Below are 24,455 nucleotides of genomic sequence, written 5' to 3' on the forward strand. Positions count from 1 at the left end.
ACGTAACTAGCTAGACTCTCTTCCACTGATTTCAAAACTCAGTCCTCCAGAAAGTGGAGAGCATTAGCAACACTTATGCAGTTGTGTTATCTTTCAAAATAAATGTGTTAGAAAGGATTACCTACACAAACTAAGGATGATATTATGATATCATGTTATTGACAGAAGTGTGCTTAATGGAAGACCAATCCAAACTAATCTCTCGGTATGTCTATCCCAACCATTATCTCGTCCAATCATGGCTAGCAGGAAGGTTCCTGCCTTTTTCCGTGGCTAAACCAACTAGGCTTTTTATTTGTATTTACAGATGGCATACAAGTCTGTTATTGGGGCACATGAAAGTTCACATGTTCCAGAAGGCCTTTCTGACAAAAAACACATGTTGATAAAAAAGGTTTTGTGATGAGGTTCTCATCACAAAATTGTTCAAGGTCAACTTTTCCCCGATGCCTTGAGATGGATGAAATCAGACCTTGAAGGCAGAACTCAGTGTGTCAGTGAGAAATGAGCTGTCGCCCACTCTTAGCTATGATGTAAGTGTGCCCCAAGGGTCAATACTGGGGTCCCTCCTGTTCAGCCTGTACATTAATGATCTGCCTTCTGTCTGTCCCTCGTCTGAATTTCAAATGTATGCAGATGATACAGTGATATATGTGCATGCAAAGAGCAAACAACAAGCTGCACATCTCAATGTGAAGCAAAATGTCTGCATGTTCTTCACAAAGAGGGCAACAGATGCTACTGAGACAGATTTCTATGTGTCAGGGGAGAAGCTCCAGGTGGTATCTGATTTTAAGTACCTTGGCATCATACTTGATTCCAACCTCTCTTTTAAAAAGCATGTGAAAAAGGTAATTCAAATAACAAAATTCAACCTGGCTAATTTCCGATTTTTACGAAATTGTTTGACTACAGAGGTAGCAAAACTGTACTTCAAATCTATGATACTCCCCCACTTAACATACTGCTTGACTAGTTGGACGCAAGCTTGCTGTACAACATTAAAACCCATTCAGTCGGTCTACAAACAGGCTCTCAAAGTGCTTGATAGGAAGGCCAATAGCCATCATCAACTCCTGAGTTGGGAAAATCTTGTGCAATACACCGCCGCATGTCTTGTATTCAAGATCATAAATGGCCTGGCTCCCCCTCCACTCAGTACTTTTGTTAAACAGAAATATGTTTGAATCATATCTGTGAGAATAACAGAACTTATGTAGCAGGCAAAACCCTGAGGACAAACCATTCAGAATTTGTATTTTTTTGATGTCACTGTCTTTTCAATTCGTTTTTTTAGAGACTCCAAATTTCTAATGGACTTACTTGCAGTTCCTACCGCTTCCACTGGATGTCACCAGTCCTTGGAAATTGGTTGAGGTTATTCCTTTGTGTACTAAAGAAGTAGGGCTATCGTAAATGAGGGTCACATGAAGTAAATTTTTTGAGAGAGCCACGTTACGAAAAAAGTTGCGTCAGTTTGTTTTCTTTTGTATTGGACACAGATCATCCCGTCTTCAAATTGATTGATTATTAACGTTTAAAAATACCTAACGTTGTATTACAAAATTAGTTTGAAATGTTTTGGTAAAGTTTACATGTAACTTTTGATATATTTTGTAGAGAAGTGGCGATAGTTGGAAGCTGTGTTTTTCTGGATGAAACGGTCCAAATAGACATTTTGGATATATATCGACGGAATTAATCGAACAAAAGGACCATTTGTGATGTTTATGGAACATATTGGAGTGCCAACAAAATAATTTCGTCAAAGGTAAGGCATGATTTATATTTTATTTCTGCGTTTTGTGTCGTGCTAGCAGTGTTGAAATATGCTACTCTGTTTGTTTACTGTTGTGCTGTCATCAGATAATAGCATCTTATGCTTTCGCCGAAAAGCCTTTTTGAAATCTGACATGTTGGCTGGATTCACAACGAGTGTAGCTTTAATTTGGTATCTTACATGTGTGATTTAATGAAAGTGTGATTTTTATATCATGTTATTTGAATATGGCGCGCTGTATTTTCCCTGGCTATTGGCGCGTCCCACCTGCCCCAGAGAGGTTAAATGGAGTTGGTCCCCCTTTTGCTGCTAAAACAGCCTCCACTCTCCCGGGAAGGTTTTCCACTAGATGTTGGAAAATTGCTGCGGAGACTTGCTTTCATTCAGCCACAAGAGCATTAGTGAGGTCGGGCCCTGATGTTGGGCAATTTGGCCTGGCTCGCAGTCGGCGTTCCAATTCACCCCAAAGGTGTTCGATGGGGTTGATGTCAGGGATCTGTGCAGGCCAGTCAAGTTCTTCCACACCGATCTTGACAAACCATTTCTGTATGGACCTCGCTTTGTGCACAGAGAAATTGTCATGCTGAAACAGAAAAGGGCCTTTCCCAGACTGTTGCAACAAAGTTAAAAGCACAGAATTGTCTAGAATGGCATTGTACGCTGTAGCGTAAAAACATCCCTTCACTGGAACTAAGGGAAACCATGAAAAACAGCCCCAGAACATTATTCCTCATCCAACACACTTTACAGTTGGCACTATTCATTCGGGCAGGTAGTGTTCTCCTGGCATCCGCCAAACCCAGATTAGTCCGTCGGACTGCCAGATGGTGAAGCGTCATTCATCACTCCAGATAACTTATTTCCACTGCTCCAGAGTCCAATGGCGGCGACCTTTACACCATTCCATACATTGTGCATGGTAATCCCAGGCTTGTGTGCGGCTGCTTTGCCATTGAAACCCATTTCATGAAACTCCCGACGAACAGTTCTTGTACCGACATTGCTTCCAAATGCAGTTTGGAACTCGGTAGTGAGTGTTGCAACGGAGCAACAAGATGGCGCCGACAGAGATGACTGTCTCGCTTTGAGTTCTTAGGAAACTATGCAGTATTTTGTTTATGTATTATTTCTTACATTCTTAACCTGTTTGGGCTGCAAGGGGCAGTATTGAGTAGCCAGATAAAAGGTGCCCATTTCAAACGGCCTCGTACTCAATTCTTGCTCGTACAATATGCATATTATTATTACTATTGGATAGAAAACACTCTCTAGTTTCTAAAACCGTTTGAATTATTTCTCTGAGTGAAACAGAAGTCATTCTGCAGCACACTTCCTGACCAGGAAGTGGAAAGTCTGAAACCGAGGCTCTCTTCTACTTCCTGCCTATAAATGGTCATGAGATCTATTAGTATACATGCACGTCATACACCTTCGCCTGGATGTCAAGAGGCTGTGAGAGAAGAAATGAGGTGATTATCTTGGTCTGAGATGGAACACATCATCTTGGAATGACTGTCCCCCATTTTCGGTACTCTGAAGAGCGCGACGTGGACAGTGGGATTGCCTTCTCTTTAGCTGCCGTAATAGGCAAGTACTATCTCCGGCTTTGATTTTATTTGATACATGTCACCATATCATCGTAAAGTATGTTTTTTCAATATAGTTTCATCAGATTATTGAACATTTTTCGGGAGTTTTGCCGTGTTCCGTTCTCTTCCGTTTGTTGACATGGAGAGATTCGCGCCACTTGGCTAGTGTGCATGCTAATTGAAGAGGGAAAGTTGCCGTTCTAAATCCAAACAACGACTGTTCTGGACAAAGGACACCTTGTCCAACATTCTGACGGAAGATCACCAAAAGTAAGAAACATTTTATGATGCTATTTCATATATCTGTCGTGCATGTGAACTGGTCGTCGGCGCCCAAGTGTTTCTGGCTATTGTGGCTACGCTAATATAACGCTACATTTTGTTTTCGCTGTAAAACACTTAATAAATCGGAAATATTGTCTGGAATCACAAGATGCCTGTCTTTCATTTGCTGTACACTATGTATTTTTCAGAAATGTTTTATGATGAGTAATTAGGTATTTGACGTTGGTGTCTGTAAATATTCTGTCTGCTTTCGGTGCAATTTCTGATTGTAGCTGCAATGTAAACTATGATTTATACCTGAAATATGCACATTTTTCTAACAAAACATATGCTATACAATAAATATGTTATCAGACTGTCATCTGATGAAGTTGTTTCTTGGTTAGTGGCTATTTATATCTTTATTTGGTCGAATTTGTGATAGCTACTGATGGAGTAAAAAACTGGTGGAGTAAAAAAAGTGGTGTCTTTTGCTAACGTGGTTAGCTAATAGATTTACATATTGTGTCTTCCCTGTAAAACATTTTAAAAATTGGACATGTTGGCTGGATTCACAAGATGTGTACCTTTCATATGCTGTATTGGACTTGTTAATGTGTGAAAGTTAAATATTTAAAAAATATATATTTTGAATTTCGCACCCTGCACTTGAGCTGGCTGTTGTCATAAGTGTACCGGCGTCGGGCTGCAGCCATAAGAAGTTAACCCAGGAAATCTTAAGTCTTATTACATACAGCCGGGAAGAACTATTGGATATAAGAGCGACATAAACTTAACAACATTATGACCATGAATACGACTTTCCCGAAGTGGATCCTCTGTTTGGACCACCACCAAGGACAATGGATCTAATCCAAGAAGCCGACCCAAAACAACAGCGCCGCAGAAGGGGCAGACGGAGCGGCCTTCTGGTCAGGCTCCGTAGACGTGCACATCGCTCACGAGTATACTACTTGCCAATGTCTAGTCTCTTGACAACAAGGTAGACAAAATTCGAGCAAGGGTTGCCTTCCAGAAGGACATCAGAGATTGTAAAATTCTGTTTCACGGAAACATGGCTCTCTCAGGATAGGTTGTCGGAATCGGTTCAGCCACCGGGTTTCTCCATGCATCGCGCCGACAGAGATAAACCCTCAACACTGGGGCTCCACAAGGGTGCGTGCTCAGCCACCTCCTGTACTCCCTGTTCACCCATGACTGTGTGGCCATGCACGCCTCCAACTCAATCCTCACGTTTGCAGACGACACAACAGTAGTGGGTTTGATTACCAACAACGACGGGACAGCCTACAGGGAGGTGAGGGCACTCTGAGTGTTGTGTCAGGAAAACAACCTCTCACTCAACGTCAACAAAACAAAGGAGATGATCGTGGACTTCAGGAAACAGCAGAGGGAGCACCCCCCTATCCACATTGAAGGGACTGCAGTGGAGAAGGTGGAAAGTTTTAAAGTTCCTCAGCGTACACATCACAGACAAACTGAAATGGTCCATCCACACAGACAGTGTGGTGAAGAAGGTGCAACAGCGCCTCTTCAAAGACAGGAGGCTGAAGAAATTTGGTTTGTCAGCCAAAACCTTTACAGATGCACAATTGAGAGTATCCTGTCGGGCTGTATCACAGCCTGGTACGGCAACTGCACCGCACTCAACCACAAGGCTCTCCAGAGGGTGGTGCGGTCTGCACAACGTATCACCCGGGGCCAAACTACCTGCCCTCCATGGCACCTACAGCACCCGATGTCACAGGAAGGCCAAAAAGATCATCAAGGACAACAAAGGACAACAACAACCCGATCCACTTGCTGTTCACACCGCTACCACCCAGAAGGCGAGGTCAGTACAGGTGTATCAAAGCTGGGACAGAGACTGAAAAACAGCTTCTATCTCAAGGCCATCAGACTGCTAAACAGCAATCACTAACTCAGAGGCTGCTACCTACACTGAGACCCAATCACTGGCCACTTTAATAAATGGATCACTAGTCACTTTAAACAATGCCACTTTAATAATGTTTACATATCTTACATTACTCATAAGAGAGAATACAGTAGACGGCAAACGTCAAAAAAGTGATTGAGTTATTTTATTTGTCACGTGGTTACGCCCATATACAGTGGGGAGAACAAGTATTTGATACACTGCCGATTTTGCAGGTTTTCCTACTACATGTAAGGGTCTGTAATTTAAAACAATCCAGAAAATCACATCTATTTGAGTCAATTGGAGGTGTACCTGTGGATGTATTTCAAGGCCTACCTTCAAACTCAGTGCCTCTTTGCTTGACATCTTGGGAAAATCAAAAGAAATCAGCCAAGACCTCAGAAAATAATTGTTGACCTCCACAAGTCTGGTTCATCCTTGGGAGCAATTTCCAAACGCCTGAAGGGACCACGTTCATCTGTACAAACAATAGAACATAAGTATAAACAGCATGGGACCACGCAGCCGTCATACCGCTCAGGAAGGAGACGCGTTATGTCTCCTAGAGATGAACGTACTTTGGTGCGAAAAGTGCAAATGAATCCCAGAACAACAGCAAAGGATCTTGTGAAGATGCTGAAAGAAACAGGTACAAATGTACCTATATCCACAGTAAAAACGAGTCTTATATCGACATAACCTGAAAGGCCACTCAGCAAGGAAGAAGCCACTGCTCCAAAACCACCATATAAAAGCCAGACTACGGTTTGCAACTGCACATGGGGACAAAGATCGTACTTTTTGGAGAAACGTCCTCTGGTCTGAAAAAAGAAAAATAGAACTGTTTGGCCACAATGACCATCGTTATGTTTGGAGGAAAAAGGGGTGGCTTGCAAGCCGAAGAACACCATTCCAACCGTGAAGCACAGGGGTGGTAACATTATGTTGTGGGGTGCTTTGCTGCAGGAGGGACTGGTGCACTTCACAAAATAAATGGCATCATGAGGAAGGAAAATGATGTGGATATATTGAAGCAACATCTCAAGACATCAGTCAGGAAGTTAAAGCTTGGTCGCAAATGGGTCTTCCAAATGGACAATGACCGGAGCATACTTCCAAAGTTGTGGCAAAATGGTTTAAGGAAAACAAAGTCAAGGTATTGGAGTGGCCATCACAAAGCCCTGACCTCAATCCTTGTGGGAAAAAGCTTGTGGAAGCTTGTGGAAGGCTGTCTGAAACATTTGACCCAAGTTAAACAATTTAAAGGCCATGCTACCAAAAACTAGTTGAGTGTATATGTAAACTTCTGACCCACTGGGAAAGCTGAAAAATAATTCTCTACTATTATTCTGACATTTCACATTCTTAAAATAAAGTGGTGATCCTAACTGACCTAAGACAGGGAATTTTTACTAGGATGAAATGTCAGGAATTGAGAAAAACTGAGTTTAAATGTATTTGGCTAAGGTGTATGTAAACATCCGACTTCAACTGTACTTAAAGGTTGAGACAACACAGTTCTCACACACCCTGGTAAAGGTTGAGTAAACACGGTTCACACCCACCCTGGTAAAAGGCAAACAGGTAGAATAAACTGGGAAAGCAGTCAGAGTTCGTCGAAAGCCATTCCAGCTCTATTTATGCATTTATCTCATCAGAGAGATAAATGCATACATAATTATTAATATGGGATAGATATAGTCCGGTTCTAAATCCTAGAAAACTACAGTCTGGGTTGAAGAAGAGAAGACGGCGTGGGACTCACCTTTGACTCTAGAAGGGAGAGACGGGGCAGGTGAGGAGAGTGGAGCGGGCGGGGGGCTGTCCAAGCTGCGCGTGTGAGAGCATGGACTGGCGTACACCTCCCGCTTCTGATTGTGGGCCAGTGCTAGCCTGCGACCCACACTGAAGAGTCGACCTCCTCCTCGGTCCAGGGTGGAGGAGCTGGTGTGGGTCTGGTACAGATTGAAGGGCCGAGAAGAGCGGCCCTTCTGTACTGGACCTGTCTAAGTAAGTAACAAACAAACCACACTCTCTCGGTCTCGCTCTCTATACTCAGCAGTTATAACAGACAGTAATAATAGACTGCTACAAATAATCTTTCTGACTAACTAACGCCTCAGAATCAGGATCGCAGCAGACAACATAGAGTTGTGAAGGACTGGGTCGTATTGATTAGGGCATGCAACTGAAAACATTTAAAAACATTTAATAACCAAAAAAAGTGTTAATTTACCAAATAGCTCCTCCCTGTTTTACTCAGTTTTTTTCTCCATTTGGTCCCAAATGAACACGACCATAATATTGCTGACCTTGTCATCCAGGTCATCATCACTCTCGTACAGATCATCCTGACGCAGTTGCCACTCGTATTCCACGTGCATGTTGAACTGGTTACTCTGGGACTGGTTGATCTGGTACGCAACACACAACAGGAGAATTGCCATGTGTCAATCATCATGTATCATACTATATAGAAACGCAGCCACTGCCTACCATATATATATATCACATTGGGAATAGCATGAACTTGGACTGTAACAGTCACTGCCTCTGCACTAAGCAATTTACACATTTTTTGTCTAAGCTATGGAAATCAATCTATCAATACAAAATAAATCAAGATTCCTTTGGTGTCCACAGACTAAGGAGAAAAAATATATATTGATAAGGAGGTGCTATGAATAACGAGTGAATTGGTTTAGTAAATTACTTAAAGCGCCTAGTCCTTGAACAGTGTAGCTGTGAGTCAGCTGTAGTCAGGGTGGACTCACCAGCTCCTCACAGTGCGTGTTCTTTAATCTGCTAGCAATATCCAGCCCAGTCTCGCCCACCTCATTCTCTGAGAAACAACAAAAAGCATAGCTGGGATCATCATCAAGCATTAATGGCTGGCACAACAACCACTTGTAGGCAGAGCCACAATATATGAAGCCTTCATTTTCATGTGGCACAACACAACAATGCAATACATTACAACTCCTTTTTATCTCAAATTAGTCCTTTTGGAAGTTTTTCTTGGTAAACCATTCTCGAGATTTTTGTCAGTTGTTGTTGAGCACCCCTCCTTTCTTTTGTTTGCTTAAGGCCCACCTGAACGCTTACCTATTTATTGGCATTTTGACAGTCTATCTGGCCTGACGCCGCTCACAATTTCTGACTAAACATAAAGGAGGATCTACCACTATTGTTGGAATATACTTTAATTAATGAAGAATGACTTAGTTTGCTGAAATCAGAGCTAATACGGCAGAACCTTTATCCTTTACGGATTAATAAGCACAAAACACTTTCCTACCGCACTCCCTGTTTAATGACCTGGCACAAGTACCTGAACGTGCAGAATCCACAAAAAAATATGAGTATTGAGCTCCTAGACATACTATTGACTTAGAAACACATTCAGAGGTGTTTACGGATTCACAAAGCACCAGCTTCTGGCAAAAATTATTAAGAGTTTTTGCGCAAATGAAAACATGTCTTGAATAAATGCTCTTTGGATTTGATGCTGCTCTTCATTGAGAAACCCAAGGCAGAAAAATAAAGAATCTCAATTGACCTCTCGAAATGAAAATCCAACAAAAAGTGGATATAGAGACTTAACACACTCCAATGAGATATCCATATCAAATCACATTTTATTTGTCACATGCGCCAAATACAGCAGGTAGACCTTACCATGAAATGCTTACTTACAAGCCCTTAACCAACAATGCAGTTCAAGAAATAGAGTTAAGAAAATATTTTCTAAGTAAACTAAAGTAAAATATTAAATAAAAAGTAACACAATAAGATTACATAACAATAACGAGGCTATACACAGGGGGTCAACGTAAATAGTCCGGTGGCAATTTTATTAATTGTTCAGCAGTCTTATGGCTTGGGTGTAGAAGCTGTTAAGGAGCTTTTTGGATCCGGCGCTCCGGTACCACTTGCCGTACAGTAGCAGAGAGAACAGTCTATGAATTGGGTGACTGGAGTCTGACAATTTTATGGGCCTTCCTCTGACACCGCCTAGTATATAGGTCCTGGATGGCAGGAAGCTTGGGCACAGTGATGTATTGGGTCGTATGCACTACCCTCTGTGGCGTCTTATGCTCGGATGCCGAGCAGTTGCCATTCCAGGAGGTGATGCAACCGGTCAGGATGTTCTTGATGGTGCAGCTGTAGAACCTTTTGAGGATCTGGGGACCCATGCCAAATCTTTTCAGTCTCCGCCCTCTTCACGACAGTCTTGGTGTGTTTGGACCATGATAGTTTGTTGGTGATGTGGACACCAAGGAACTTGAAAATCTTAACATCGATCGGGCTGTAGTGGAGCGGGTTAATGGGGGCCTGATTGACCCTCCTTTTCCTGTAATCCAAGATCATCTCCTTTGTCTTGCTGGGACAGACTGATATTCTGCAAAAGGTACAGGGATTGGACTGCTGAGGACTGGGGTAAAGTCATTTTCTCTGATTAATCCCCTTTCCCATTGTTTGAGGCATCCGGAAAAAAGCTTGTCCGGAGAAGACAAGGTGAGCGCTACCATCAGTCCTGTGTCATGCCAACAGTAAAGCATCCTAAGACCATTCATGTGTGGGGTTGCTTCTCAGCCAAGGAATAAAGAATGCCATGAATAAAGAATGGTACCAACACATCCTCCGAGAACAACTTCTCCCAACCATCCAGGAACAGTTTGGTGATGAACAATGCCTTTTCCAGCATGATGGAGCACCTTGCCATAAGGCAAAAGTGATAACTAAGTGGCTCGGGGGAACAAAACATTGATATTTTGGGTCCATGGCCAGGAAACTCCCCAGACCTTAATCGCATTGAGAACTTGTGGTCAATGCTCAAGAGGCGGGTGGACAAACAAAAACCCACAAATTCGGACTAACTCCAAGCATTGATTATGCAAGAATGGGCTGCCAGTCAGGATGTGGCCCAGAAGTTAATTGACAGCATGCCAGGGCGGATTGCAGGTCTTGAAAAAGAAGGGTCAACACTGCAAATATTGACTCTTTGCATCAACTTCATGTAATTGTCAATAAAAGCCTTAGAGATTTATGAAATGCTTGTAATTATACTTCAGTATTCCATAGTAACATCTGACAAAAATATCTAAAGACACTGAGGCAGCAGACGTTGTGAAAATGTATATTTGTGTCATTCTCAAAACTTTTGGCCACGGCTGTATTTTACAGTCCCTGGTGTCTCTCGAAGGAGATTCTCACCTTGAGCTTGTCTACTTTATTGTCCAGGGCCTGACCATTAGCGAGTAATATACTGGTAAGCGTTGGATGGGATGCACGCCTCCTGAATCAGAGTCTTAGAGCAGTCTCTGGGATAAGTGGAATTGCCTTGGGGGGTACGAATAAAGGGTCCAATTCAGGAAAGTCATATTTCTTGTAGAAATTCTGGGGAGTTACAGCCGCTCTCATCTCCAAAAGTTCTTTCTGGCTGTAAGTAATAGTGCAAAGGATGTTCTGAGCTGATAATGTGAGAAATAACACTTAGACATGGTCGCCCTGTTCATGTCTCCTATCAGTGCCATTTTGTTAGGTTCGGCCCTCTCAAGTCTCGTAGATCAATGCACTGCTCTCTTTTCGTTTATAAGGCCATCTTGTGCAAACTTCAGCCATACCAAACTCCATTGTTAAATTACAGATATACGAGTCACCAGACCCGATCACAGGGATGGCGAACGCTGGAGATCCCTTCGATTCCACTGACGGTAGATCTGCATTCAGTTTTTTTGCACCTTACGTGTGGAATGATCTCCAAATGCCTTAAGGGCATTTCAGACAGGGCATTTCATAGATAAGGAATTTCAGACACAGCCCAACATTAAAGATCCTTCAAAGTCAACTCTGATTTATCTTGTTTTAACGAATACACCAGAGAAATATGTTTCTACTGGTTTCTTCGCCCAAGATATTAGTGACCATTGACCAGTTGTTTGTGTCAGAGAGCCTTGTGTCATCACAAAGAGGAACTTTAAAAACTTTAGTGAACAGGATTTTTTTTACATTATCTTTTTTTAATGACCCGGATTGTATTTCAGCTATCCCTGAACCAGATTTAGCACTCAGCCTTTTTGCAGATGTTTTCTATGCTATTGTGGATAATTATGCTCCCTTCAAATAATGAAGGGTTAAAGGTAGATCAAATGCCTGGTACACTCCAGAATTATCAGAAGTCATTCATAAAAGAGATGATGCTTGGGTCAAGGCCAAGGCTAAATCTGATTATGTAACCGCTCTTTCGGATTGTAATGGGAACCCGGCAAAATTCTGGAAAACTGTCAAATCCCTAAAGGGTTCTACTTCTTCCTCTCTGCCACAAGACATTAATTCAGACACAAAAAATTGCTATCATTGATGTATTTAATCACCATTTTATTTCAGCGAGCTCTCTTTTTGAAATAACTTCTAAGTCTATTCACAATGATACCGGGCTGGATTTTGATAGGGGAAACTTGCTGAATGATAAGATAAAAGCTTTTCAAAGCTTCTTTTAGGCTATTTACAGAAGAAAAAAAGTCCTGGATGCTTTGCTAGCAATAGACAACAAGAAATCCACAGGGCTAACCAATTGGATCCATGTTCGCTGGATCCATTCATTGTGGGCTCAATAACCCTTTTGAAAATCTTTTGATACTGTTTAACATTTTATTAAATAAGTTGTCCTCGATAGGCCTGAGCTCCGACACATGTTCATGGTTATCTTAGTGGCAGAACTCAGGACATCGTGATTGATGGGGTTAAGTCAGAATTTCTTGAAGCACATAAAGGTGTTCCGCAGGGTTCGATACTAGAACATGTTCTTTTCATTATTTATATAAATGTTATTGGTCAATCTGTAAAAAAAATATATATAATCTAAATGCGGCTGATACTATTATGTACGTAATTGCCACATCTGCTCACCTGGCTGTGACAAGATCACAGTCCGATTTTGCAGTTGTGCAGGAAGTCCTTACTGATTTAAAAACTCGTACTTAATTCGGGCAAAATACATGTTGTTTTCAAGTTCTGTTAAGATTGTCTCAATTGCATTCTCTTTACTCATCGGATGGTTAAATAATCGAACAAGTTGCTGCAAACAAATACCTTGGTATTTTTCGTTTAAAAAAAACATACAACAGCTTGTTAATAAACTAAGATTTAACGTGGGCCTTCTTTTTTATAGAAACAGATCTGGTCTCTCTCTAGTCAGCAGGAAGCAGATTGTGCAGTCAACCTTTCTACCTGTTCTTGATTATGGTGATACTATTTCTAAAAGTGCAGCTGCCTCTACTTAAACCCTTGGATGCACTTTTTCATAGCGCCCTTCGTTTTATCACAGGAGACCGTTTTATTACTCGTCACTGTATTCTTTACCAAAAGGTTGGTTGGACCTCTGAAGTCACGTAGATTACAAAGCCCTGCTCCACAAACTTCTGACTTTAAAATGACAAGTTATCAAACCTGTTCACAGGGTTGGTTAACTCTGGAGACTCCTTTGGTGTCTACAGAGTGACACGGAACCCAAATCGGTCGTGCGCTATCCTGCATAAATGTATTGTGTCCCCCCACACCAAACACGATCATGACACACAGGTTAAAATATCAAAACAAACTCAACCAATAACATTAATTTGGGGACAGGTCGAAAAGCATTATACATTTATGGTAATTTAGCTAGCTAGCTTGCACTTGCAAGCTAATTTGTCCTATTTAGATAGCTTGCTGTTGCTAGCTAATTTGTCCTGGGATATAAACAATGAGTTGTTATTTTACCTGAAATGCACAAGGTCCTCTACTCCGACAATTAATCCACACATAACACGGTCAACCAAATCGTTTCTAGTTTTCTTCTCTGGACTTTATATTGCGATTGGCAACTTTCATAAATTAGGTTTATTACCGCCACCGACCTCGTTCGTCTTTCAGTCACCCACGTGGGTATAACCAATGAGGTGATGGCACGTGGGTACCTGCTTCTATAATCCAATGAGGAGATGGGAGAGGCGGGACTTGCAGCGCGATATGTGACACAAATAGAACTGACTTCTATTTTAGCCCTTGGCAACGCAGACGCTCGTTGGCGCGTGCGAGCAGTGTGGGTGCAATAATTGAATAATATAGATTTCTAAATGTATTTTGCAGCGCACGCGACGTGAGCGGTATAGTCAGCCTGTGAGGTAAATCAGCCTTTAAATTTCTTGCACCTTATGTGAGGAATGATCTACAATACACTTTAAAATTTGAAGAATTGGTGCCTCTAGGGCATTTCAGATGGTTGTTAGGGGACTTTTTTACTGAAGAATGTCTGTTTTTTATGATTGTGTTTTGCGTGTATTGTATATATGAATGTGTAGTTTGACGTGTATATTGTATTTTGATGTGTATTGTGTTATACAGGGCTCATCTAAAAGGGACCTTAAAATGTTAAATAAAATCCTTGAGGCTTTTTAAAAAGAAGATCAATTAAGAGAAGATTAATTCACAGTAAAAAAAAAAAAAATCACAGTCCCATTGACATCAATGCATGACATGGACTACAGTCAAAGTGAATTATGCCTCACACAGAGAAGCATAGATAGAACATGGATAGACATTGAATAGAGAAGGCATTTCTGATCTCAGGAGAGGACCACTAGGGTGCAAGCCTGGTCTTTAGCAAGGGACGACTCATAACACTCACTGTTATGTATGTTGGCCTTGGCTCGGAGAAGCAATTTAAGACACTCTGTTCTGTTGTGCAGACAACAGTAATGCAACGCACTGTTTCCCCTGGCAGTCTGGACATCCAGATTGTTGCTGTAATAAAATCAAAACACAACACAGTTATACTCATACAATACACTGGGATATAAACCTTTGACATGTTAGACTGACTAAGAAGAACACAGGAGCCACTGTCTGACAAATCCATGATGAATAACAACTATCTACTCGGCATGTTTGGCCAGCATCCTTGACATGGTACCATAACTTAGAAGACATGCAGTACATCTAATCTATGCGCCAGTCTTATCTGGTGTCCTGTGTGAACTTAAGTACTTCTCTCTCGCTCGCCCTGAGCCAATGCCTACCTGGCTACCTGACCTGATGACTCTTGTTCTGCCTGCGGCTATGGAACCCTGACCTGTTCACCGGACGTGATACCTGGTCCCGAACCTGCTGTTTTTGACCCACTCACTCCCTCTCCCTCCCCACCTGTTGTCTCAACCTCTAAATGCCAACTGACATTTACTCCTTGCAACCAATATAATGTTATATACTGTATATGGGGATACAACCAACCCATCTCTGCAGATTTAGCTGCGAAGAGACAATCATTAGATCACTTGTTTTGGTACTGCACATATGTTGCTTGTTTTTGGTCGCAGGTGGCAAAAAAATTGCAATATTTACTTGGATTTAACTCTGAAACTCTGAACTCAGAAGCACTGCCAGGTGAATTTGAAATGTCATAGTCAAATCGATCAATAATATAATAATACTCTTAACAAAAAATGTCTATCTTTAATTTACAATCTGTAGAAACTATGAGAATAGAAACGTTCAGAACTTTTGTGAAACATCACAGCACAGTTGAAAATACACTATATATACACACAAAAGTATGTGGACACCCCAGGAGAACGCTATCTGCCCGAATGCATAGTGCCAACTGTAAAGTTCGGTGGAGGAGGAATAATGGTCTGGGGCAGATTTTCATGGTTCGGGCTAGGCCCCTAAGTTCCAGTGAAGGGAAATCTTAATGCTACGGCATACAATGACCTTCTAGATGATTCTGTGCTTCCAACTTTGTGGCAACGGTTTGGGGAAGGCCCTTTCCCGTTTCAGCATGACAATGCCCCTGTGCACAAAGTGAGGTCCATACGGAAATTGTTTGTCGAGATCGGTGTGGAAGAATTTGGCTGGCCTGCACAGGGCCCTGACCTCAACCCCATTGAACACCTTTGGGATGAATTGGAACACCGACTGCGAGCCAGGCCTAATCGCCCAACATCAGTGCTCAACCTCACTAATGCTCTTGCGGCTGAATGGAAGCAAGTCCCCGCAGCAATGTTACAAAATCTAGTGGAAATCCTTACACCAGTTATAGCAAAGGGGGGGACCAACTCCATATTAATGCCCATGATTTTGAAATGAGATGTTCGATGAGTAGGTGTCCACATACTTTTGGTCATGTAGTCTATATGGCTGCTAGAAATCATAACTGGATGGTCTTCAGAGATAGATGGAGGCTGGGACAAAAACACAAACAAAAGATAACTAATATAAAATATACTGTCCTTAAAATGTATATAGTACGTATAAGCTGGAAGTAGACGCCTAAGTATTGTTGTCCATTAGTTTACTACAATTAGGGTTTGTGGTTGTTTTATGACAAAATTGCACAATTTAGTGGCTTTTTATTGTCCCTAGCACAAGGTGCACCTGTGTAATGATCATGCCGTTTAATCAGCTTCCTGATATGCCACACCTGTCATGTGAATGGATTATCTTGGCAAAGGAGAAATGCTCACTAACAGGGATGTAAACAAATGTGTACACAACATTTTTAAGAAATAATAATAACAATGGAACATTTCTGGGATTTTTTATTTCAGCTCATGAAACATGGGACCAACACTTTACATGTTGCGTTTATATTTTTGTTCAGTGTATATTTACAAAAAAATATGTAGTGTGTGTGTTGGGGTGTCAGTTAAGTATGTGTGAGTTTTTGCATAGAGTCCGGTGTGTGTGCATAGTCAGTGCAAGAGAAGTAGTTCAAAAAGGGTCAATGCAGGTAGTCTGGGTAGCCATTGGATTATCTATGGCAGTCTTATGGCTTGGGGGTAAAAGCTGTTCAGGGTCCTGTTGGTTCCAAACTTGGTGCACTGGTACTGCTTGCTGTGCGGTAGCAGAGAGAAAAGTCTATGGTTTGGGTGACTGGAATCTTTTACCATTTTTTATCTTTCCTCAGACACCGCCTGGTATAGAGGGGTCCAGTGATGTACTGAGCCACAATCACCACCCTCTGTAGTGGCTTGCAGTCGGGTGCGGTAATGGAGCCAGTCAAGATGCTCTCAATGGTGCAGCTGTAGAACTTTTTTAGGATCTGACGGTCCATGCCAAATCTTTTCAGCCTCCTGAGGGGGGAAGAAGCGCTGTCGTCCCCTCTTCACAACTGTGGGTGTGTGTGGACCAGGTTAATTCCTTAGTGATGTGAACACCAAGGAACTTGAAGCTCTCGACCCAATCCACTACAGCCCCATTGATGTGGATGGCGGCGTGCTCGCCCATCCATTTCCTGTAGTCCACAATCAGCTCCTTTGTCTTGCTGACGCTGAGGGCAAGGTTATGGCCTGGCACAACACGGTCAGGTCTCTGACCTCCTCCATATAGGCTGCCTCATTGTCATTGGTGATCAGTCCAACCACCGGCGTATCGTCAGCAAACTTGAGGATGGCGTTGAAGTCGTGCATGGCCACGCAGTCGTTGGTAAACAGGGAGTACAGGAGGGGACTAAGTACACACCCCTGAGGGCGGCCCGTAAGGAAGACCAGGATCTAGTTGCAGGGGAGGTGTTCACTCCCAGGTTTCTGAGCTTGGTGATGAGCTTGGAGGGGACTATGGTGTTGAATGCTGAGCTGTAGTCAATGAACAGCATTCTTACATAGATATTCATTTTGCCCAGGTGGGTGAGGGCAATGTGAAGTGCTATTAAGATTGCATCATCTGTGGTTCTGTTTGGGAGTTATGCAAATTGAAGTGGGTCCAGGGTGTCTGGGATGATGGTGTTGATGTGAGCCATGACCAGCCTTTCAAACCATTTCATGGCTATAGATGTGAGTTCTACGGGGCGATAGTCATTTAGGGAGGATACCTTGGTGTTTTGGGGCACGGAGACTATGCTTGAAACAAGTGAGCCAGCTCATGGCTGGGTCCCCCTTTGTAATCCGTGATAGTTTGCAAGCCCTGCCACATCCATCATGCGGCAGAGTAGGATTCAATCTTAGTCCTGTATTGACGCTTTGCCTGTTTGATGGTTCGACGGAGGTCGTAATGGGATTACTTATAAATATCCAGATTAGGGTCCTGACCTCAACCCCATTGAACACCTTTGGGATGAATTGGAAGTGAGGTTGAGCACTGAGATTGAGCACTGAGGCCTGGCCGAATGCGAGCCACTAATGCTCTTGCGGCTGAATGGAAGCAAGTCACCGCAGCAATGTTCCAACATCTAGTGGAAAGCCTTACCAGTTATAGCAACAAAGGGTAAAACGGATTTTATAAAATGTAGAGAAACGCCCCCTCTGAATGTGCATTTTCTTGTTTGCTTATGGCCTTACACAGCTCGTTGAGTGAGGGGGAGAGGTTTGTATGCGTCTCTGTGTGTGGAGTAAAGGTGGTCTAGATTTTTTTGGCCCCTCTGGTAGCACATTTAACATGCTGGCAGAAATGATGTAAAACAGATTTAAGTTTTTATGCATTAAAGTCCCCGGCCACTAGGAGCGCCGCCTCTGGATGAGCATTTTCTTGTTTGCTTATGGCTGTATACAGCTCATTGAGCGCGGTGTTAGTGCCAGCATCGGTTTGTGGTAGTAAATAGACAGCTACGAAGAATATGGATGAAAACTCTCTCGGTAAATAGTATGGTCTGCAGCTTATCATGAGATACTCTACCTCAGGCGAGCAAAACCTCGAGACTTCTTTAGATATCGTGCACCAGCTGTTGTTTACAAATATACATAGACTGCCACCCATTGTCTTACCAGAAGCTGCTGTTCTATCCTACCGATGCAGTGTATAGCACACCAGATGAATGTTATTCATGTCGTCGTTCAGGCACGACTCGGTGACACGTCAGATATTAAAGTTTTTAATGTCCATTTGTTAAGATATATGTGCTTGTAGTTCGTCTATTTTATTTTCCAATGATTGTATGTTGGTTAATAGGACTGATGATAAAGGCAAATTACCCACTCGCCGCCGGATCCTTTCATTCTTGAAGAAGATGGTGCCGACAGAGATGGTCGCTTCGCGTTCTTAGGAAACTACGCAGTATTTTGTTTTTTATGTATTATTTCTTACACTGTTACCCCAGGAAATCTTAAGTCTTATTACATACAGCCGGGAAGAACTATTGGATATAAGAGCAACGTCAAATTACCAACATTACGACCAGGAATACGTCTTTCCCGAAGCGGATCCTCTGTTTGGACCACCACCCAGGACAATGGATCGGATCGCAGTAGGCAACCCAAAACAACGGCGCCGCAGAAGGGGCAGACGTATACTACTATATACTACTCGCCAATGTTGACACGGTAGACGAAATTCGAGCAAGGGTTGCCTTCCAGAGAGACATCAGAGATTGGTAACATTCTCTGTTTCACGGAAACATGGCTCACTCGGGATATGTTATCATATCGGTACAGCCACCCGGTTTCTTCACGCATCGCGCCGACAGAAACAAACATCTCTCTGGTAAGAAGAAGGGCCGGGGTGATCATATGCCTTATGATTAGTGAGTTGTGGTGTGATCCTAACAACATACAATAACTCAAGTCCTTTTGTTCACCTGACCTAGAATTCCTTACAATCAAATGCCGACCACATTATCTACCAAGAGAATTCTCTTCGATTATAATCATAGCCCTGTATATCCCCCCCACCAAGCAGAGACCTCGACCGCCCTGAAAGAACTTCATTGGACTCTATGTAAACTGGAAACCATATATCCTGAGGCTGCATTTATTATAGCTGGGGATTTTAACAAAGCTAATCTGAAAACAAGGCTCCCTAAATTGTATCAGCATATCGAATGCGCGACCCGGGCTGGCAGCGTTCTGGATCATTGCTACTCTAACTTCCGCGACGCATACAAAGCCCTCCCTCGCCCTCCTTTCGGCAAATCTGACCACGACTCCATTTTGTTGATCCCAGCCTATAGACAGAAACTAAAACAGGAAATGCCTGTGCTCAGGTCTGTTCAACACTGGTCGTTCCACGCTTCAAGATTGCTTCAATCACGTGGACTGGGATATGTTCTGGATAGCCTCAGACAACATTGGCCGTGCTGCTGCTCCAGTTTCAACTGTTCTGCCTGCGGCTATGGAACCCTGACCTGTTCACTGTGATTACTATTATTTGACCATGCTGGTCATTTATGAACATTTGAACATCTTGGCCATGTTCTGTTATAATCTCCACTCGGCACAGCCAGAAGAGGACTGGCCACTCCTCATAGCCTGGTTCCTCTAGGTTTCTTCCTAGGTTTTGGCCTTTCTAGGGAGTTTTTCCTAGCCACCGTGCTTCTACACCTGCATTGCTTGCTGTTTGGGGTTTTAGGCTGGGTTTCTGTACAGCACTTTGATATATCAGCTGATGTAAGAAGGGCTATATAAATACATTTGATTTGATGTATACACTGATTCACAGACTACAGACTACAAAAAGAAAACCAGCCCCTTCGAGGACACCGACATCTTGCTCCCAGACAAATTAAACAACTTCTTTGCTCGCTTTGAGGACAATACAGTGCCACAGACACGGCCCGCTAACAAAACCTGCGGGCTCTCCTTCACCGTGGCCAATGTGAGTAAAACATTTAAACATATTAACCCTCGCAAGGCTGCAGGCCCAGACGGCATCCCTAGCCGCATCCTCAGAGCATGCCCAGACCAGCTGGCTGGTGTGTTTGCGGACATATTCCATCAATCCCTATACCAGTCTGCTGTTCCCACATGCTTCAAGAGGGCCACCATTGTTCCTGTTCCCAAAAAAGCTAAGGTAACTGAGCTAAACGACTATCGCCTCGTAGCACTCACTTCTGTCATCATGAAGTGCTTTGAGAGACTAGTCAAGGATCATATCACCTCCACCCTAACTGACACCCTAGAACCACTCCAATTTGCTTACCGCTCCAATAGGTCCACAGACGACGCAATTGCAATCACACTGCCCTAACCCATCTGGACAAGAGGAATACCTATGTAAGAATGCTGTTCATTGACTACAGTTCAGCATTTACCACCATAGTACCCTCCAAACTCGTCATTAAGCTCGAGACCCTGGGTCTCGACCCCGCCCTGTGCAACTGGGTCCTGGACTTCCTGACGGGCCGCCCCCAGGTGGAGAGGGTAGGAAACAACATCTCCACTTCACTGATCCTCAAAACAGGGGCCCCACAAGGGTGGGTGCTCAGACCCTTCCTGTACTCCCTGTTTACTGATGACTGCGCGGCCCTGCACGCCTCCAACTCAATCAAGTTTGCAGACGACACAACATTAGTAGGCTTGATTACCAACAACGACGAGACAGCCTATAGGGAGGAGGTGAGAGCCCTCGGAGTGTGGTGTCAGGAAAGCAACCTCCCACCCAACGTCAACAAAACAAAGGAGATGATCGTGGACTTCAGGAAACAGCAGAGGGAAAATGCAAATTAATTACTTAAAAATCATACAATGTGATTTTTTGGATTTTTGTTTTAGATTCCGTTTCACAGTTGAAGTGTATCTATGCTAAAAATTACAGACCTCTACATCCTTTGTAAGTAGGAAAACCTGCAAAATCGGCAGTGTATCAAATACTTGTTCTCCCCACTGTATATACTGTATTTTATACCATCTATTGCATCTTTCCTATGCTGCTCGGTCATTGCTCATCCATATATGCATGTGTGTACATATTCTTATTCCATTCCTTTACTTAGACTTGTGTGTATTAGGTAGTTGTTGTGGAATTGTTAGATTACCTGTTAGATATTGCTGCACTGTTGGAACTAGAAGCACAAGCATTTCGCTATCTTCGCAATAACGTCTGCTAACCATGTATGTGACCAATACATTTTTATTTGATTTGAGATGCCGGGAGATGACGCTGGTCGTAGTTCATGTGGGGTCGAACGACATCAGAAGGGCTAGCTCGGAACATCTGAAAATGTATTTTAAAGAACTGACTTTAGCATTTAAAGACTCCAAAAAACGGCCAATCATTTCAAGTTCAGTACCATCGTTGGGCCGAGGGTGTGAAAGATTCAGCAGGCTACTGCCATTACACATCTGGCTAACTGTACTGTAGCTCTGCTGGAATCACTTTAATAGATAACTTTGACACCTTCTGGAAACAGAAGGTACTCTACAGCAGGTACTCTACCAGGGGTACGCGCACAAGTTGTTCTGCTTCTACACAAGCATATCCAATGCTGGCATCAGTAATTCTACATTTGTTGTTAGCCCAGCTAGCATTGACACTGACAGTTGTGAATCTGATGCAGCCGAAGAGCTACTGCCCCCTTAAATGGGAAAGCACCGAACAACAGACAGGGACGATGGAACATCGAAGGGGCGCAAATATGATGAGAACTACATTGATTTGGGGTTCACTCATATTGGGAGTAGTGCCTTTCCTCAGCCACAGTGCGTTATATGTGCAAAAGTACTATCTCACAAGTCGATTAAACCTTCACTCTTGCGCAGACATTTAGAAACAAAACATGCCAATTTGAAAAATAAGCCACAGAAGTTTTTTGAGTGAGAATTAAGACGACTTTTGAGTAGTAAGACATTTATAAAAGCAACAGATTAATAAGAAGGGGCTAGAAGCGTCTTATATGGTGAGCTACCGAGTTGCTAGGACAGGCTAGCCCCATACTATTGTGGAGGACTTAATTCTTCCTGCTACCGCGGATATGGCTGGGACAATGCTAGGGGAAAAGGCCCCAAAAAAACACAGACAACGCCTTCGTCAAACAACACTGTTTCACGACGCATCAGTGACATGGCAGGAGATGTTTTGAAACAATTACTGCTTCGCATACAAGCCAGTGAATTCTATGCGTTACAGCTGGATGAGTCAGACGTGGTGGGCCTGGCACGTTTATGTGGGGTCAATTAAGGAAGACATCCTCTTCTGCAAACCACTGGAAAACAGGACAACAGGAGAGGATATTTTTTTAAAGTACTGGACATCTTTGTGACATTAAATGGACTTTGGTGGTCAAGATGTGTTGGTATCTGTACTGATTGTGCAAAAGCCATGACAGGGAAACATAGTGGAGTGGTAATGCGCGTGCGTGCAAGCAGTTGCTCCCGACGACACTTGGGTACACTGCAGCATCCACCGAGAGGCGCTTGCTGCCAAGGGAATACCTGACAACTTGAAAGACGTTTTGGACACTACAGTGAAAATGGTTAACTTTGTTAAAGCAGCGACCATGTAACGCTTTTACAACATACAGAAGTGCACTGGTTATCAAGGGGCAAAGTATTGACCTTTTTTTTTTTTTAATTGAGAGACGACCTTAAAGTTCTCTTTACTGACCATAATTTTCACTTGTCTGACCACTTGCATGATGACGAGTTTCTTACACGACTGGCCTATCTGTTTGATGTTTTTTATCACCTGAATGATCTGAATCTAGGATTACAGGGACTCTCCGCAACTATATTTATTCAATGTGTGGGACAAAATTGAGGCTATGATTAAGAAGTTGGAGCTCTACTCTGTCTGCATAGCGCACAGGTCTTTCCATCATTGTATGATTTTGTGTGTGAAAATGAACTCAAGCTTACGGACAATGTCAAATGTGATATAGCGAAGCACCTGAGTGAGTTGGGTGTGCAATTATGCAGGTACTTTCCCGAAATGGATGACACAAGCAACTGGATTCGTTTTCCCTTTCATGCCCTGCCTCTAGTCCACCTACCGATATCTGAACAAGAGCGCCTCATCGAAAATGCAACAAGGGGTTCTGTGAAAATTGAATTAAAATCAGAAGCCACTGGCAGATTTCTGGATTGGGCTGCGCTCAGAGTATCCTGCCTTGGCTATGTGAGAGTGGATTCTCAGCCCTCACTAGCATGAAAACTAAATACAGGCACAGACTGTGTGTGGGAAATGATTTGACTCAGACTCTCCAATACAACCCAACATTGCAGAGTTACGAGCATCCTTTCAAGCACACCCTACTCATTAACCTGTGGTGAGTTATTCACAATTTTCGATGAACAAATAAGGTTTTATATGTAAGATGGTTAAATAAAAGAGCAAAATTATTGATATTATTATTATATTATTTGTGCCCTGGTCCTATAAGAGCTCTGTCACTTCCCACAAGCCGGGTTGTGACAAAAACTCACACTCAATCTTGTGTTTAATAAATGTATCATATTGTGTGTGTGTGGCAGGCTTACAATGATGGCAAAAAACAACATTTATGAGTGCGCTGACCCTGGTGGTAGAGGGGGTATGCAGCTGGAGGTTGAATGTTTGAAGGGGTACGGGACTATAAAAAGTTTGGGATCCACTGCTCTACAGGAATGACGGAGTCCATCCTAATCATCTTGGCTCCTGGAACTCTGTCCACGCATTTCAAAGCAGCGTTGAAACAATGACCCAAGACCAGCTCAGCTAATCCCTACCATTGTGACAATGAGTCGTCATAATGCGGCATCAAATGTAAATTATCCTAGGGGCTTTGCCAGACACAACGTAAGTAACTTAATTTATGTCCCTCTAATTGCCCTGAATACCTCTGTTGATCAAACAGCTATTGTATGCAGTAATCATGAGCCTATGAACCAGAATTATACGGTTTGCACTGAGGCGGTGTGCCCTAGTAGGAAGACCACTGTGTGCAGCTCACCCTGCACTATCAGCTCCAATATAAGTAACACGAGCAAGTCTACTTCTGATAAGCTTCCCAGTAAAGCATTAAAAACAATCAAGCAACCCAGAAAAGTGCAAGAAAACAGCCCATATTAACATACGCAACCTGATAAACAAGGTCCATGAAGTCAATAACTTGCTTGTAACAGATGACATTCATATTCTGACTATCTCTGAAACTCACTTAGATAATACCTTTGATGATAGTGGTAGCAATACACGGTTATAACATCTACCGAAA

At 42.8% G+C, this 24,455-nt stretch overlaps 1 protein-coding gene across 1 annotated transcript in view; it reads right to left on the reverse strand.

Annotated features, from left to right (window-relative positions):
- Positions 1-7,130: 7,130 nt before the first annotated feature.
- unm_sa1614 (un-named sa1614) overlaps positions 7,131-24,455 on the reverse strand; it is a 56,126-nt gene continuing 38,801 nt past the window's right edge. Inside the window, exons 19-23 of the mRNA XM_039016621.1 lie at positions 14,247-14,362; positions 8,350-8,417; positions 7,888-7,989; positions 7,341-7,581; positions 7,131-7,141 (exon numbers count right to left, since the gene is read on the reverse strand). Coding sequence (XP_038872549.1) covers positions 7,131-7,141; positions 7,341-7,581; positions 7,888-7,989; positions 8,350-8,417; positions 14,247-14,362 — 538 coding nt within the window. The remainder of the gene's footprint in view (positions 7,142-7,340; positions 7,582-7,887; positions 7,990-8,349; positions 8,418-14,246; positions 14,363-24,455) is intronic.

This window comes from Salvelinus namaycush, chromosome 20 (assembly GCF_016432855.1).
Source record: "Salvelinus namaycush isolate Seneca chromosome 20, SaNama_1.0, whole genome shotgun sequence".
Lineage (NCBI taxonomy): Eukaryota > Metazoa > Chordata > Actinopteri > Salmoniformes > Salmonidae > Salvelinus > Salvelinus namaycush.